The sequence below is a fragment of the Saprolegnia diclina genome (genome assembly GCF_000281045.1).
Source record: "Saprolegnia diclina VS20 unplaced genomic scaffold supercont1.26, whole genome shotgun sequence".
NCBI classification, from domain to species: domain Eukaryota; phylum Oomycota; class Saprolegniomycetes; order Saprolegniales; family Saprolegniaceae; genus Saprolegnia; species Saprolegnia diclina.
Window position 1 is genome coordinate 658,145 of NW_008246093.1, and position 12,631 is coordinate 670,775.

A 12,631-nucleotide genomic window follows, 5' to 3' on the forward strand; every position below is an offset into this window, starting at 1 on the left:
GCATACGTAGAGACTAGCAATCGCTTTCTTCTTCATTCGCTCGCCGGTCCGTGGCTGCGCAGGCGGTGGCGTGGGGTCGTCTGGCTCTTCTGTCGTCGCCCTACGACGCTTGTGGCCGCGGGTGAGGCACTGGATGACATGGTCGGTCAAATCTTTCCAGGCTTCGCGGTCGGCGGCAAAGCTACGCAGTTTGTCAAGGTCGTCGGAAGACGCCAGCGACTGAGGCGGCGTCAGCGACTGGAGGTCGCGGTGCAGGACGATCGGCAGCGTGATCTTGGTGCGTCCTAAGAAACGGGGCGCCTCGGATGGGGCAAAGAAGCGGTCCGCAGCCACGGCTAGCTCGCTAAAATCAGGCACATGTACTACGGGGCAACAGGTCACACGAGTCATAGGAGCCGACAAAGCTACCACCCCTCCAACTTGTGGGACGCTCTTGTGTGATGTACCTACTGAGTGAGACGACGTGTGCTCGAACGAGCTACGATAGCTTCAAGATAAGACGATGGGATACGCTGGATAGGATAGATAGATACGACGGATAGCAAGAGTAGCAGCGCCAACCAACCCGAGCACCGCCACCGGCTCCCCCTTTAAGAGGTAGCAGTGCTACCCGATTCACACGCGCACGAGGGCATGTGCCTGGTCATGCCGATGGCGGGCTCGAATTGGCGACTGCTGCTGTTTTTGTGTAGAGTCGAAGGACCCTTTCCCGTTGTGGCGCTGGCTACCAAGGGAGAATCGTGAGAGGTTTTTACGCTGTGGAATACCTTCCACGGACGGCGGAAACGGGACCGCAGCTACGGGACTGAAGCGCGTACCGTTGGCTTACGAAGCAGAAATCCACCGACAAGACTAATGGTGCTCGACACAATCGGAGCTCCAACATGGCATCTGATGAGTTGGAAGATGCAAATCCGTAGGGACCTGTGTCGAAATCGGTGGCCTGGGATACCTGCGAGCTAGCATGTTGCGGACGTCTCCTGTGAACAAGACCGACGCGGCAACAAAGCTCCAATACAAGTTGAGTAACTTGTATTGGACCGACAGCCAGGTGCGATCCAATATACTGGCCAAGAGACACTGTTTGCACTATTTCATACAGTGTATTTCCTGCAAAACACTGCGTTCAATTCGAATCTTGCATCCGGTCGACATCGCGCTCGTCATGGCCGAGGAGTGGGGCGACTGGCCGATCGACGACGACAACACGCAGCTGGTGGACCTCCACCCGTTCTGGGACCTCGAGCGTCAGCACCAGCGCTGCCAAGCCGCCTACCGCCAGCTTATCGATGCGTCGTTCTGCACCTCTGGTCGATGCCCTCACCCGGACGTGCGCCTTGGCAACGTCTTGCTACCATGGCCGCTCACACCAACGGACGTCGCCAGTCTCGTCCAGGAGTACTCGGCAGGCTGTATTCCGCCTTCCCTCTGCGCTCTTGACCCTGCTTGGTCGAGTCGTCTTCACACGCAGGTCCAAGCCTTTCTCGGTCGCGGTGGAGTGCACAACTGTGCGCTGCAACTGCGCTGCATCTGGCTCGGCGGCGCGACGCTGCTACCAGCCACAGGCTTTGCCGCTGTCTACGTCCTCCTCACACCCGAGCGCGACGTGTGGCAGCTCCGCTACAAGAGCATTCGCACAACCCACTACATGGCTTCGACGTGCACTGGCGCCGTGCCATGGCTCTGCATGTACGGCCACGAGCGCCCTACCTTTGACGATGACGCAGCGCGCGTTCTCTTGGTGTTTGACGTCACGTCCTGCGGCGCGATCCCGACGCTCCCAGCGTCGCTCAAGGCAGCCATCAAAAAGTTCAAGATCGTCGGAAAGGACATCCTCGCACCTTGCGGCCGCTTCGTGTACGGCTGCCAGCCAGGCGTGTCACTGGACGACCCAACGAGTCTGTCGTGTGTCGACCGTGATTTCTTTGCCGCGCTGACGAAAGCCACGGGGCTGGAGATTCTCCTCGCCCGCTTCGCTCCGTCGGCGGATCGAACGCAGCTGGTTGTCGAGGCCGTTGTGCCACTGCCCAAGTACCACCCGGCGCCTTGCTTCCGCGACGCTCTTGTCGGCCTTTCCGTGCAAACGTGGTTTGGCGCTCGCCCTAAGAGCAACCTCCAGAACGTCCATGCACTCATCTACCCGCGTTCGACAGCACTGCGCCTCCTCGGCTTCGAGACGACCATGGACTTGCTCGCTCGCGGCAAGCCGAGCTTGAGTCCGCTCCTCTCTTGCTGCAGCAGCATCGACGACGTGATGAGCAAGACCATGATGGCTCTTTGCGCCGGACGCTGCCCACGACAGTGCCAGCAACGCCGCGTCACGGCAAGCGCGTTTCTGCGACGTTCTTCGTACGCAAGCAAGCGTGCTGGGCTTCGACGGCCTTGCACAAGCACAAGCCTTTGTGAAGAAGATCGTCCGCATCAGCCATAGCGAGGTGGCGTCGGCCGTCGCCGCCGTCATTGCGTACTATGGCTGGTCGCCTCTCGAGCCAGCAATTCTTGCCATGGTCCGTCGCACCGGGAGCTTGCACCGAACGTGCTTTCTTCCGACACTCGAGATGCTTTTAGCTATGTACGGGATCACTTGCAGCAGCAACATCCTCGTGCTCCGACCAACGAGATTAAGCAGCCCGATCGAAGCGATCATGGAGGGCCTCTGGCCCCTGCGCTGCGACTCCTCCGAGCGCTTGGATCACGTCCAGATCCTCTCGGCCGTCTTGCGCTTGGAAGCGTTCTTTGCGCGACCATCGGTGGCGCCCCGGTTCGCCGGCTGCTTGGCGACGCTCGTCCCAGCGCAGGTTGAGCAGCACATCTGGACGTTTGTCCGTCGACCCACGACGCTCTTGCTCGTGGTTCAGACCAGTCGCATCTACAGCTCGGTCGACGTGCTGGCGTCGGCGCTGTGGCCGCTGGAGGAGCACCCGCCAATGACGCGCCAGCTACTCCTCACAGCCATCGATGCGCTGGACTCGGACGCCATGATCCACAACGTCGAGAATCTCGGCGAATTCCTCAAGCTTATGGCGCAGTACGCCCTTTTGCCCAAGCTCTCGCTGCAGGCGTGGCGTCATCTCGGCCTCAGCGTCATTCCAGCGCTCTGCGTCGTGGCCACCACGACATCGACGGCAGACACCGCGCTGCTCTCGAAAGCCATGCACGCTCTCTACGTCACCTGCCTGAGCGACAGCTATGACCCCGCTCTCCACGAGCACAATGCGAAAAGCGCGTCCTCCAAGCGGCGCCGCGACGACGGCGACATACCCCAGCACCTCCTGCTGGATGTGGTGAGCTTCTTCAGCGCGCACGATCCCGTGGCGCTTTATGCGTTCACGCAGTGGCTCGCAGCAACCGATCGACGGACGTTGCAGATCCTTGCGGCAGTGACGATGGCACTGGGCGAGCTGGGCCACCGAGATGCGGCGGCGCCCTTGGCCCACGCCGCTTTAGAACTGTGCAACTGCGGCTTCTGCGGTGGCCCGTCTTGTGCGTCGGGCTTCCTCCGTGAGCGCGTGACGCGTCGTCGCAAATAGGTTGCCCCAAGAACAACGAGTCTCGATATCCCCAGTTCTGGTCGACAGAGCCCCAACTAGTTTGCAGTACCTTGAGCTTGACGGCGAAGTGGAAGTAACCACCGATGCATTTATTTCCCATCGCACGAGAGATCGAGGTGTACTCTTCGAGAGAGTTTTGCAGCACCCAGCATACACTTGCATTTCAGGTTGCGTGTGAATAGTCTCGCGAAACCTTTACAGGCTCATCATCGGTATGCCCGCGCCACGCGCAACGACATTGCTGGACAACATACCTCGTACTGATATCGAGTGGTTTACGCTCGTTGTAGAATACGACAATGATCGATCGCGCCATCTGTGCTATGCAACAAATGGACCACGCCAACCGACGCGCCACGAGCACTAACTACACGCCCCTTTAGCCGGCCAAACCCGCTGACTACGCCGGAAGCCGCATCTGCATTTGGGCTGATCGCACACTTCAAGACGTCAACACAGACCTACTTTGGCTCTGTGTGGCTCGTGTCAGCACGACTGCCAAACGACAGCGTTCGCCAGCGCGCTATCGCAGCCCTCGTCGCACGCATGCTAGTACGAGCACGCTTGAAGGAAAGCAGCATTTGTGCGACGGCAGCACCAAGGTCTGCCACGTGTGCTGGATCAATGTCGCGTCACTGGCTGGCGCATCTGTCTCGTCACCTGTCCTCCGCGCCAGCGTCGCATGAGGCACTTGGACTGGGCAACAACATAGTACAATGGCCAAGTTGGTCGATTATAGCTGAAAAAACTTGGACAAGAACCCTGGCTCCTTTGCGGGAGTACCCGGCTCGGCGTCGCCACGCGACACACGCGGCTGCTGCTTGGGCACCGAGCCCTTGCCCGCGGGTGGCGACCAGTTGTCGGTCTTGATGCCGCTCACAATGATCGAGACGTGGATCGAGCCTTCGCTCGACGGGTCGTAGCACGTCCCAAAGATGATGTTGGCCGTTTCCGAGACGCAGCCCCGGATGATGCTCATGATCGCGTCAACCTCGAAGAGCGTCATGTCCTCGCCACCGCGGATCGTCACGAGGAGCCCGGACGCAGAGTCCATCGGGAGCTCGCCGAGGAGCGGGTTGTTGAGCGCGGCGTGGGCAGCGACCTGCGCTCGGTCGTCGCCCGTCGCTTGGCCTACATATGCATTTGCTCAGCCCAGCGGATCATTCGAAGACGCGTCATACCTGAGCCCATCATGGCGCGGCCGGCCTTGCTCAAGATCGTGTTGATGTCGGCGAAGTCCAAGTTGATAAGACCCGGCTTGACGATGAGGTCCGTCACGCCCTTGACGCCCTCGAGCAGCACTGCGTCCGCGTACCTATGTTGCATGAGCTTGGTGCAAGATGGAAGAAAGTCTACCGGAAGGCGTCTACGATGGTCGTATCGGGCGTCGAGAGCGCGAGGAGGTTCTGGTTGGGCACGACGATGAGCGTGTCGACGGCGGCGGCGAGCGCTTGCACGCCGGCCAGCGCCAGCCGCGATCGGTTCGGCCCCTCGGACCGGAACGGTGTGCTCACGACGCCGACCGTCAAGATGCCCATTTCGCGCGCGACGCTTGCGATCACGGGCGCGGCGCCCGTGCAGGTGCCACCGCCCATCCCGCCCGTGATGAAGATCATGTTGCTGCCGTCCAAGTGCGCCATGATCTCGTCCCGGCTGCTCTCGGCCGCGCTCTTGCCTGCGATACATGAGTCCTAGTCTCAATGCAGCAAGATATGTACCGAGGTTTGGCTTGGAGCCGGCGCCAAGACCTTTCGTAATGTCCTTGCCCAAGGTCACCTGGCGGCGGGCGAGCGAGCGCGCGAGCGCCTGGCAGTCCGTGTTGGCAACGACAAACTCGACGCCTTCCAGCTGTGACGAGATCATGTTGTTGACAGCGTTGCTACCGGCGCCACCGACGCCGACAACCGTGATGACCGGGCGGCCGTCCTTGAGCCGATGCGACTTGGGCAAATGCTCGGTGCGGTGCTTGGAGTCATTGAGGTCGCGGTGCTGCGCGTAGGCGTAGGCGCGAGGCCGCCGCGTGCCATGCGCATCGATTCCATTGAGCTTGGACATGGACGGGTACGCCGTGGACGAGAGCGGCCGCCACCGAAGGGCGCGGGCGCTGCGAAGCATGCTGCTGAGCCAAAGCCGCTTGGGAAATCCTCCGTCCCTCGCTTCCTCCTGCGCTAAGTACGAAATTATTTTAATTCAGGTCAATTGGAAACTTGATGTTTGTATTTCAATGCTTGATTTAGATATTAAATTATCGTGAACGTTTTAAATACGCTTCGTAGTGCAAAGACTAATCGAACGCAACTTGTCCATGTTGATTCAACAAGATCGGGTGATGGTCAGGTCAACTGCCCACGAGCTCTGCCCAGAACCATGTATGCCAGGTAATGCTCCTACCAACGCAGCTTACGAAGGAAGCTATGCACAACCTGTGTTATGTTGGCGACAAAGAGCTGATTGCATGAGCGCGGATTCGGACCAGCGACCGCCCACAGCAAGCGCTCGCTCGCCTTTGGACCGCCACAGTTCGCCGCAGGCTACGCACTCAGACCTACGAAGCGACGCTAGCGCTTTGCTACTCGGCGGGTAACCTTGGTTTCCATCCACTGCGCTTGATGTAACAACGCTCCGACAATGGCGTCTGAGTCCGTGCCGGTCTGATACTCGTTACACCAGTATGGAATCGGGCATCAGCTCAGCGTTGTATAGTCTGCTCAGGGCGAGGCTCGGGCAGCCGAGATCGGGCGATCGTCGACTAGAGCACTACGAGCCCGTGGCATACGTGCATGTTGGACGTTGTCGGTGCTGTGGTCGGCTAAAGAGGCGTGGATCTAGCGTCGGTTGGGCCGCGTCGCACCTAAAGCATGTCTCTGTGTCGTCGGGGTGTGTGGTCACTCGTGTTGCATAGCACAGCCAACGACGTCGGTCATTGTCGTGTACCTACACTACCGTCTATCCACTCTGCCCTGCGCACGTGGCATACTGGCAGCGGGCTACGCCTTCACGTTGGTCCGCTCAAAGTGGCAGTGCCAGTTGAACCTGGCGCATCACAAGACTAACCGCACGCAACTTGAATCGTTGCTGGTTGAGCTGGTCGGGTTGGTTCGAATGCGCAACCAAGAGGACGGCGTCGGGAACGTAGATATGGCTCATTCTGTAGCGTCTAAGCTAGCTCGCAGGTATCCCAAGCCACCGATTTCGACCCAGTTACCTACGTTTTTGCATCTTCCAACTCATCAGATGCCATGTTGAGCGCCGATTCTGTCGAGCGCCATTAGTCTCGTCGGTGGAATTCTGCTTCGCAAGCCAACGGTACGCGCTTCAGTCCCGTAGCTGCGCTCCCGTTTCCGTCGTCCGTGGAAGGTATTCCACAGCGTAAAAACCTCTCACGATTCTCCCTTGGTAGCCAGCGCCACAACGGGAAAGGGTCCTTCGACTCTACACAAAAACAGCAGCAGTCGCCAATTCGAGCCCGCCATCGGCATGACCAGGCACATGCCCTCGTGCGCGTGTGAATCGGGTAGCACTGCTACCTCTTAAAGGGGGAGCCGGTGGCGGTGCTCGGGTTGGCGCTGCTGCTACTCTTTAGCTATCCATCGTATCTATCTATATATCCTATCCAGCGTATCCCATCACCTTATCTTGAAGTTATCGCAGCTCGTTCGAGCCACACGTCGTCTCACACAGTAGGCACATCCCACAAGAGCGTCCCACAAGTCGGAGGGGTGGTAGCCTTGTCGGCTCCTGTATGACTTGAGTGACCTGTTGCCCCGTAGTGCACGTGGCACAAGCAGCCGGGCCGTCAGGTCGCCCGGCCTACCTGATACTTCTCTCAGCTGGAATGGCGCTGGTGCAGATTCAAAGTAGCTTTACCAGCAGCTCCTCCAACTAATTCTCGCTTCGTCAACCTCCAACAGCTGCCACCGCTAACGTCAACTGCTCTGCGTCAACGACAAGACGCCACATATCGACGCGCGAGACAGGCGGGTGAATGCGCAGCCACGGACGGCCCATCGAGGTATGAAGCTCCTATCACGCTCGCCATCAGTCCTCGTATTGACAGCAAGAGCGGTTGGTTCGATGTAACAAGTTCTGGTTCGGCCTATCACTGCATCGACAGTCCGTCGCCCGTGCCGTGCAGTACCCACGTTGACTCGGCTGCTCGTGTCTAACCCTACCCGCCACCACCCGATCGACTAATCAAACAATGCATTACGACAACGAATTAAGGACTGTTGGGCGGCGACGCGGCCGAGGACGTGACGCGGGCCCGCCGCAGGCAAATGATACTGGCCGACGTCATGATGATGGCCGTCCCCACGACGCTGAGCGGGCTAATGAACTCGTGGAGGAAGAGAATGTCCCAGATGAACACAAAGACGATGTCGAGGTAGCGCATGACCGAGCCAATGCCGACCGACTCGAGCTGGAAGCCTTTCGTCAAGCACACTTGGCCGAGGAAGCCGAGGACGCCGCTGCCAATGGCCGAGAGCCAGAGGTCCCACGAGAGGTCGAAGGTCACGGTTTCGGGCCAAAGGACCATCGCGATCGCCGAGCCGGCCATGCACGAGAGCGAAAAGTAGTGCACGATCGCGAGCAAATGCATGCCGACGAGCTTCCGGACAAAGACGTAGTCGAGGGCCGACATGAGCGCCGAGAGGAGACCGGTCCAGACAGCAAAGGCCGCATACGGGCCAAGCACCTTCTGGTCGGCGTCCGGGTCTTCGCCAAAGAGAAAGGTCGGGCGGGAGACGACGACGACGCCGCCAAAGCAGCAGAGCGCGCAAAAGAAATTGACCACGTCGATCTTCTCGTTGAGGAGGAGCGCGCCGAGGAAGAACGTCATGACGGGACTTGTAAAGATGATGACGCTGGCGTCCGCGAGCACGAGCTGCGACATGGTCCAGAACGAGAGCGCCATCGAGAGGAAGCCGGCGACGTTGCGCACGAGGAGGTTGAACCGGTTCTCGTACTCGACCGTGAGGTCGATCTTGTAGTAGAGTACAAAGCACTACCATCACCACTACTATAGGCCACCACGTCCGTGTTGCACATGGAGAGACGTACAAGGTTGATGAGCCAGGCAAAGCACGAGCGCCAGAACACCGTCTCCATGGCCGAGAAGAAGTAGCTCTCGTACCTACGGGCCGCATAATCATAAGCATTTCGACCAAATCGATGGTGCAACGTACTTGATGGCGCTCGACATGAGGCTAAAGGTAAAGGCCGAGAACGAGATCAAGATGAGCCCAAGCAGCGGGAACGGCGGGTCGGCCTTGGGCGTCGACGGCGGCGTGACCAACGGGAGGAGCTCGCCCTTGGTCATTGGCTTGGCAGTCTGCTGGAGCATCTTGGGACTGTGGGCGACGAGTGAAATTGCAAACTGAGCGATCGACTCGACTGCGAGACGGCGTCGAGCGCTTGTACGATGTACTTGTTGGATTTCCCATGATCGTCTCTATTATAGTCAACATATCACAAGTGGCTCGTCACGTCGGAACGTCAGCCAAGAGCGGAGGCATCCGTGACCCTGCGAGAGCGACACGAGACGGGTACGAGACGTTGGGAGCTGGCACGGCCACTGAAAAATTGTATCGTCGCGACGAGATCCCAAAAGCTCCGCGAGTCGGAACGTCAGATAATGCAGAGGGACGGCTGGTCGTAATCGGGTGCGACGAGACGAAGACCGGTGTCCAAACCTCCCTGCGAATATCCTTGGACCGCTGTTCTTATACCAGGGCATCGGACGGCGACGAACCACTCGAGATTCCAAGGATGATCGCGCCGTGGTTCGAAGAAATAGTGTGAGATTCAGCGCTTTGAAATCTTAGAAATCTTATATATATCGCCAGTGATTATAAGCTGCGAGAGGAGTATTCATTGCATCATTATCGGCATCCATGTGCAGCCTCGTCAGCAAGGAAGGGGCTCGCAAGCGGTGCGCTGCGGCGCCTGCATCTACTAGTGTAGTTGCAGACGAAGGCGAGAGGCCACGCGTGCAACCACGCGCCATGTCGGAACGTGGCATGTCGCAGCTGCCTACTTTGCATATTCACCGAGGCGCATCCGACGAGATTCTTTCCTGCAAGGACGGGCGTTACGCACGCTCTGCTGGTGTCGACGGCCGCTGCGATTGGTGTGGCCAAAGCCAGTCATTGCCAAGAGATGCAACAGCTCGCAGCGAACCAAGCTGCGCAACGAAGATGTAGTAGCTAGAGTCCTGGATGAAAAAATCACTGGTTCCAAAGCTTGGCCGCGTCGAATCAACCTGGACCTTCCAGCGATTCGATAATTCCTCGCATGGTGTTCGACGCCACTCTTTCGGCTTATGAACCATAAACGTTGCAGCGTAAAAATGTTTGGCACACGGACGAAAGGAAGAAAGAAAAAAAAGAGGGAAGGAAGCAGCGAGAACACTGGAAAATCGGTATGCCGGTCTATGGCGTTCACTCTAAGACACCAAAGGTCTGGGCTCCGGTCTGGGCTGCCAGGAAGTGCTCCTTTGACGAATTAGACTTGATGTTTGTATGCTTGTTTGGATTATTGTGCCAAAATACGATTTATGGCCGACACGATAGGCATTTTGACCAATCAAATACGTTTTTTATGCTTACTGGCCGCGCTAACTAATTGCGTTGATCTGATTGGCCGCGCTAACTAAAATAGAATATCACGCACTTTGTATTAGATCCAAAAGTGACCGATGGACGGCCAGGAAGCGCCCGCCGAGTCCGCGCCCGCCGCGCCCGTCGAGTCCGCGCCTACCGAGTCCGCGCTTGCCGCGGCTACCGTTTCCGCTCCCGCCGCGCCCGTCGAGTCTGCGCCTGCCGCGCCCGTCGAGTCTGCGCCTGCCGCGCCCGTCGAGTCCGCGCCTGCCGACTCAGCACTCGGCGCCTACGGGGCTTTGTGATGTGGCATCCATCCAGTTGGTGAAGCCCATCGCTGTGAACCGTGCAACAACATGTGAATTTGCCGCGCCGTCGCCATCGCCTCCAGTACAGCGTGAAAGGCGCCCGCGTGCCAAGTCGACGTGCCTGGGCTGCAACAAACCCAGGAGTGAGCACCCGCGGTTGCTTGATAAGCTTGCGAAAGCTTGCGAGGTCGCTCTTTACATCAAATACCTTCTCGACCAGCACAAGAAGGTTCCCCGCACAAGCGCAGACTCGTACGTCCACCACCCTATCTGCAGGAAGGCTGGGCAGTCGGGCATCGCGTTCGGCGAGGACGAGTGGGTCTCACTGGACACCGCGCAGCGGGTGCAAGCGCTCAAGGATGCTCGAGCCTATTTCAAACTAATGTAAATACATGTACTGCAGTGTGTATTGCAGCTTGCTCCGTTGCGTTGGCATCGCCCAGCATGCTTGCATCCTCCTCCGGCCTCGAGCTTGGCACCGCTTAGATAGCGCCAGCAAATCTAACACTATTTACGTTTGTCCAATCAACGCTTCCCATTTTTGGAATTGTTTTTTGGTTTTCAGCCAATGAAACGCAGCGCTATCTAAATAATTGCCACCGAAGCCGAAGGTTCGCCTCTTTCTGCGTACGCTCGCGATAAGATCTGACCGACGCCCATGAAATAGTGTGTGTTCCCCCATCCACATACGCGCTCGTTTCCCTACAAACAGCAGAAATAGCGCGACATTTGCTCAATATTCTCGAGTCGTTCTCTGTGAACGATGGAAAAAAGGGAGAATATAGAGAAGCACGCGTCTGCCATTTCTGAACTTCAACTTGAAGCGATTCAAAGCTACTTGCCTACGGGACAACAACCGGTGGCGGCCGGCGCGCCCGTCGGAGCGCAATCGTGATGGCCGAGGCCATGATGATAGCCGCGCCGAGGATGCTCCATGGGCTAATGACCTCATGGAGGAAGATCGTGTCCCAGATGAACACAAAGACGATGTCGAGGTAGCGCATGACCGAGCCAGTGCCAACGTCTTCGAGCTGGAAGCCCTTGGTCATGAAGACTTGCCCGAGGAACCCGAGGACGCCGCTCACCAGCGCCAGAAGCCAGAGGTACCCGAGATCCAGCGTCACATTCTACAAACACGAATAGGACCTTGCACCCAAGTACTCGTACGATCAGCGCACCGTGGGCCAGATCGCCATCGCAAGCAGTGAACCGAGGCTGCACGTGAGGCTAAAGTAGTGGATCATCGCGAGGAAGTGCATGTGCTTGAGCTTGCGCACGAAGACGTAGTCGAGCGCTTGGAGAGCGGCCGAGAGAAGACCCGTGCACACGGCGAGCGTCGACGACGGCGGCGCGTCCGTCGAGATGCCGACGAGCCACGCCGGTCGCGCGACAAACCCGACGCCGACAAAGCAAACGAGCGCACAGCAAAAGTTGACGCCGTCGATGGCCTCGTGCAGGAAGAGGGCGCCCTAGCCATAGAGTCCTGCGGATGACCCACTTGCATGCGCAATGACGTACGAGGAAGAAGGACATGACAGGGCTTGTAAAGATGATCACGCTCGAGTCGGCGAGCACGAGCTGCGACATGGTGTAAAAGCCTGTTGCCATCGAGAGAAAGCCGACGAGGCTGCGCGCTGCAACGTTGCGGCGGTCGGTCGGCGCGACCGCGAGCGAGATGCCATGGTACCATACAAACACCTAGTGCATGACCATGGAGGCGCGATGGCAGGCCGGCAGAGCGTACGAGGTTGATGAGGCCGGCGATGCTCGAGCGCCAAAACACCGTCTCCATGGCCGCGATCGTAAAGCTCTCGTACCTACCGACATGGTTGGGGGATGCGACGAGGTCGATCTGTACTTGATGGCGCTGGACATGAGGCTAAAGGTCAGTGCCGAGGCCGCAATGTACGTGAGCCCGAGGAGCGAGTGGTGCGGCGGCGACAAGGGCGGCGACTGCACGAGCGGGAGGCCTTCGTCCTTCGCCATGGCAACTTGGGAAATCGAATGGCCGCGCTGCGATAGGAGAGTGGGACGTTGACCTCCGCCGGCTTCCGTTTTTCGAATTTGGCGCCATCTCGACCAGTCAGTCGCTGCTTGGATTCGAGTCGGCAATATCTGTGCTGCTGCTAGTATACTTGTTGGGAAAGAGATATCACAGCCAGACCCTCATATT

General features: G+C 58.5%; 4 protein-coding genes across 4 annotated transcripts; 1 reads left to right on the forward strand and 3 right to left on the reverse strand.

The window, feature by feature from the left end:
* Positions 1 to 1,165: 1,165 nt before the first annotated feature.
* On the forward strand, positions 1,166 to 3,650 carry SDRG_08644 (hypothetical protein; the record flags this gene model as incomplete). The annotated part of the gene is made up of 2 exons (XM_008614538.1): positions 1,166 to 2,342; positions 2,392 to 3,650. The coding sequence occupies 2 exons, from the start codon at positions 1,166 to 1,168 to the stop codon at positions 3,528 to 3,530; spliced, it is 2,316 nt and encodes a 771-aa protein (XP_008612760.1). The 3' UTR covers positions 3,531 to 3,650.
* Positions 3,651 to 4,248: 598 nt separating this feature from the next.
* Positions 4,249 to 5,714, reverse strand: SDRG_08645 (cell division protein FtsZ). The gene is made up of 4 exons (XM_008614539.1): positions 5,270 to 5,714; positions 4,908 to 5,226; positions 4,733 to 4,866; positions 4,249 to 4,682 (listed from the first exon to the last, which is right to left on the reverse strand). Exons 1-4 carry the CDS (start codon positions 5,664 to 5,666, stop codon positions 4,285 to 4,287), a joined length of 1,248 nt encoding a protein of 415 aa, XP_008612761.1. The 5' UTR covers positions 5,667 to 5,714; the 3' UTR covers positions 4,249 to 4,284.
* A 2,023-nt stretch (positions 5,715 to 7,737) lies between these two features.
* SDRG_08646 (hypothetical protein) lies at positions 7,738 to 8,915 on the reverse strand. The gene is made up of 3 exons (XM_008614540.1): positions 8,738 to 8,915; positions 8,613 to 8,685; positions 7,738 to 8,556 (listed from the first exon to the last, which is right to left on the reverse strand). Exons 1-3 carry the CDS (start codon positions 8,893 to 8,895, stop codon positions 7,771 to 7,773), a joined length of 1,017 nt encoding a protein of 338 aa, XP_008612762.1. The 5' UTR covers positions 8,896 to 8,915; the 3' UTR covers positions 7,738 to 7,770.
* Positions 8,916 to 11,235: 2,320 nt separating this feature from the next.
* On the reverse strand, positions 11,236 to 12,503 carry SDRG_08647 (hypothetical protein). Its single transcript, XM_008614541.1, has 5 exons — positions 12,317 to 12,503; positions 12,203 to 12,275; positions 11,977 to 12,156; positions 11,637 to 11,927; positions 11,236 to 11,585 (listed from the first exon to the last, which is right to left on the reverse strand). The coding sequence occupies exons 1-5, from the start codon at positions 12,442 to 12,444 to the stop codon at positions 11,301 to 11,303; spliced, it is 957 nt and encodes a 318-aa protein (XP_008612763.1). The 5' UTR covers positions 12,445 to 12,503; the 3' UTR covers positions 11,236 to 11,300.
* Positions 12,504 to 12,631: the final 128 nt, after the last annotated feature.

Bases quoted from the DNA above. Each gene is read 5' to 3' on its own strand.
- SDRG_08647 (XM_008614541.1), bottom strand. From the start codon at position 12,444: ATGGCGAAGGACGAAGGCCTCCCGCTCGTGCAGTCGCCGCCCTTGTCG. The intron at 12,157-12,202 runs GTACGCTCTGCC...GTCATGCACTAG, and splicing joins TCGCCGGCCTCATCAACCTC to GTGTTTGTATGGTACCATGG. The intron at 11,928-11,976 runs GTACGTCATTGC...CTCTATGGCTAG, and splicing joins CTGTCATGTCCTTCTTCCTC to GGCGCCCTCTTCCTGCACGA.
- SDRG_08645 (XM_008614539.1), bottom strand. From the start codon at position 5,666: ATGCTTCGCAGCGCCCGCGCCCTTCGGTGGCGGCCGCTCTCGTCCACG. The intron at 5,227-5,269 runs GTACATATCTTG...CATGTATCGCAG, and splicing joins CGGCTCCAAGCCAAACCTCG to GCAAGAGCGCGGCCGAGAGC. The intron at 4,683-4,732 runs GTATGACGCGTC...ATGCATATGTAG, and splicing joins CCGCGCCATGATGGGCTCAG to GCCAAGCGACGGGCGACGAC.
- SDRG_08646 (XM_008614540.1), bottom strand. From the start codon at position 8,895: ATGCTCCAGCAGACTGCCAAGCCAATGACCAAGGGCGAGCTCCTCCCG. The intron at 8,686-8,737 runs GTACGTTGCACC...TGCGGCCCGTAG, and splicing joins CTCATGTCGAGCGCCATCAA to GTACGAGAGCTACTTCTTCT. The intron at 8,557-8,612 runs GTACGTCTCTCC...TGGTGATGGTAG, and splicing joins TTGCCTGGCTCATCAACCTT to TGCTTTGTACTCTACTACAA.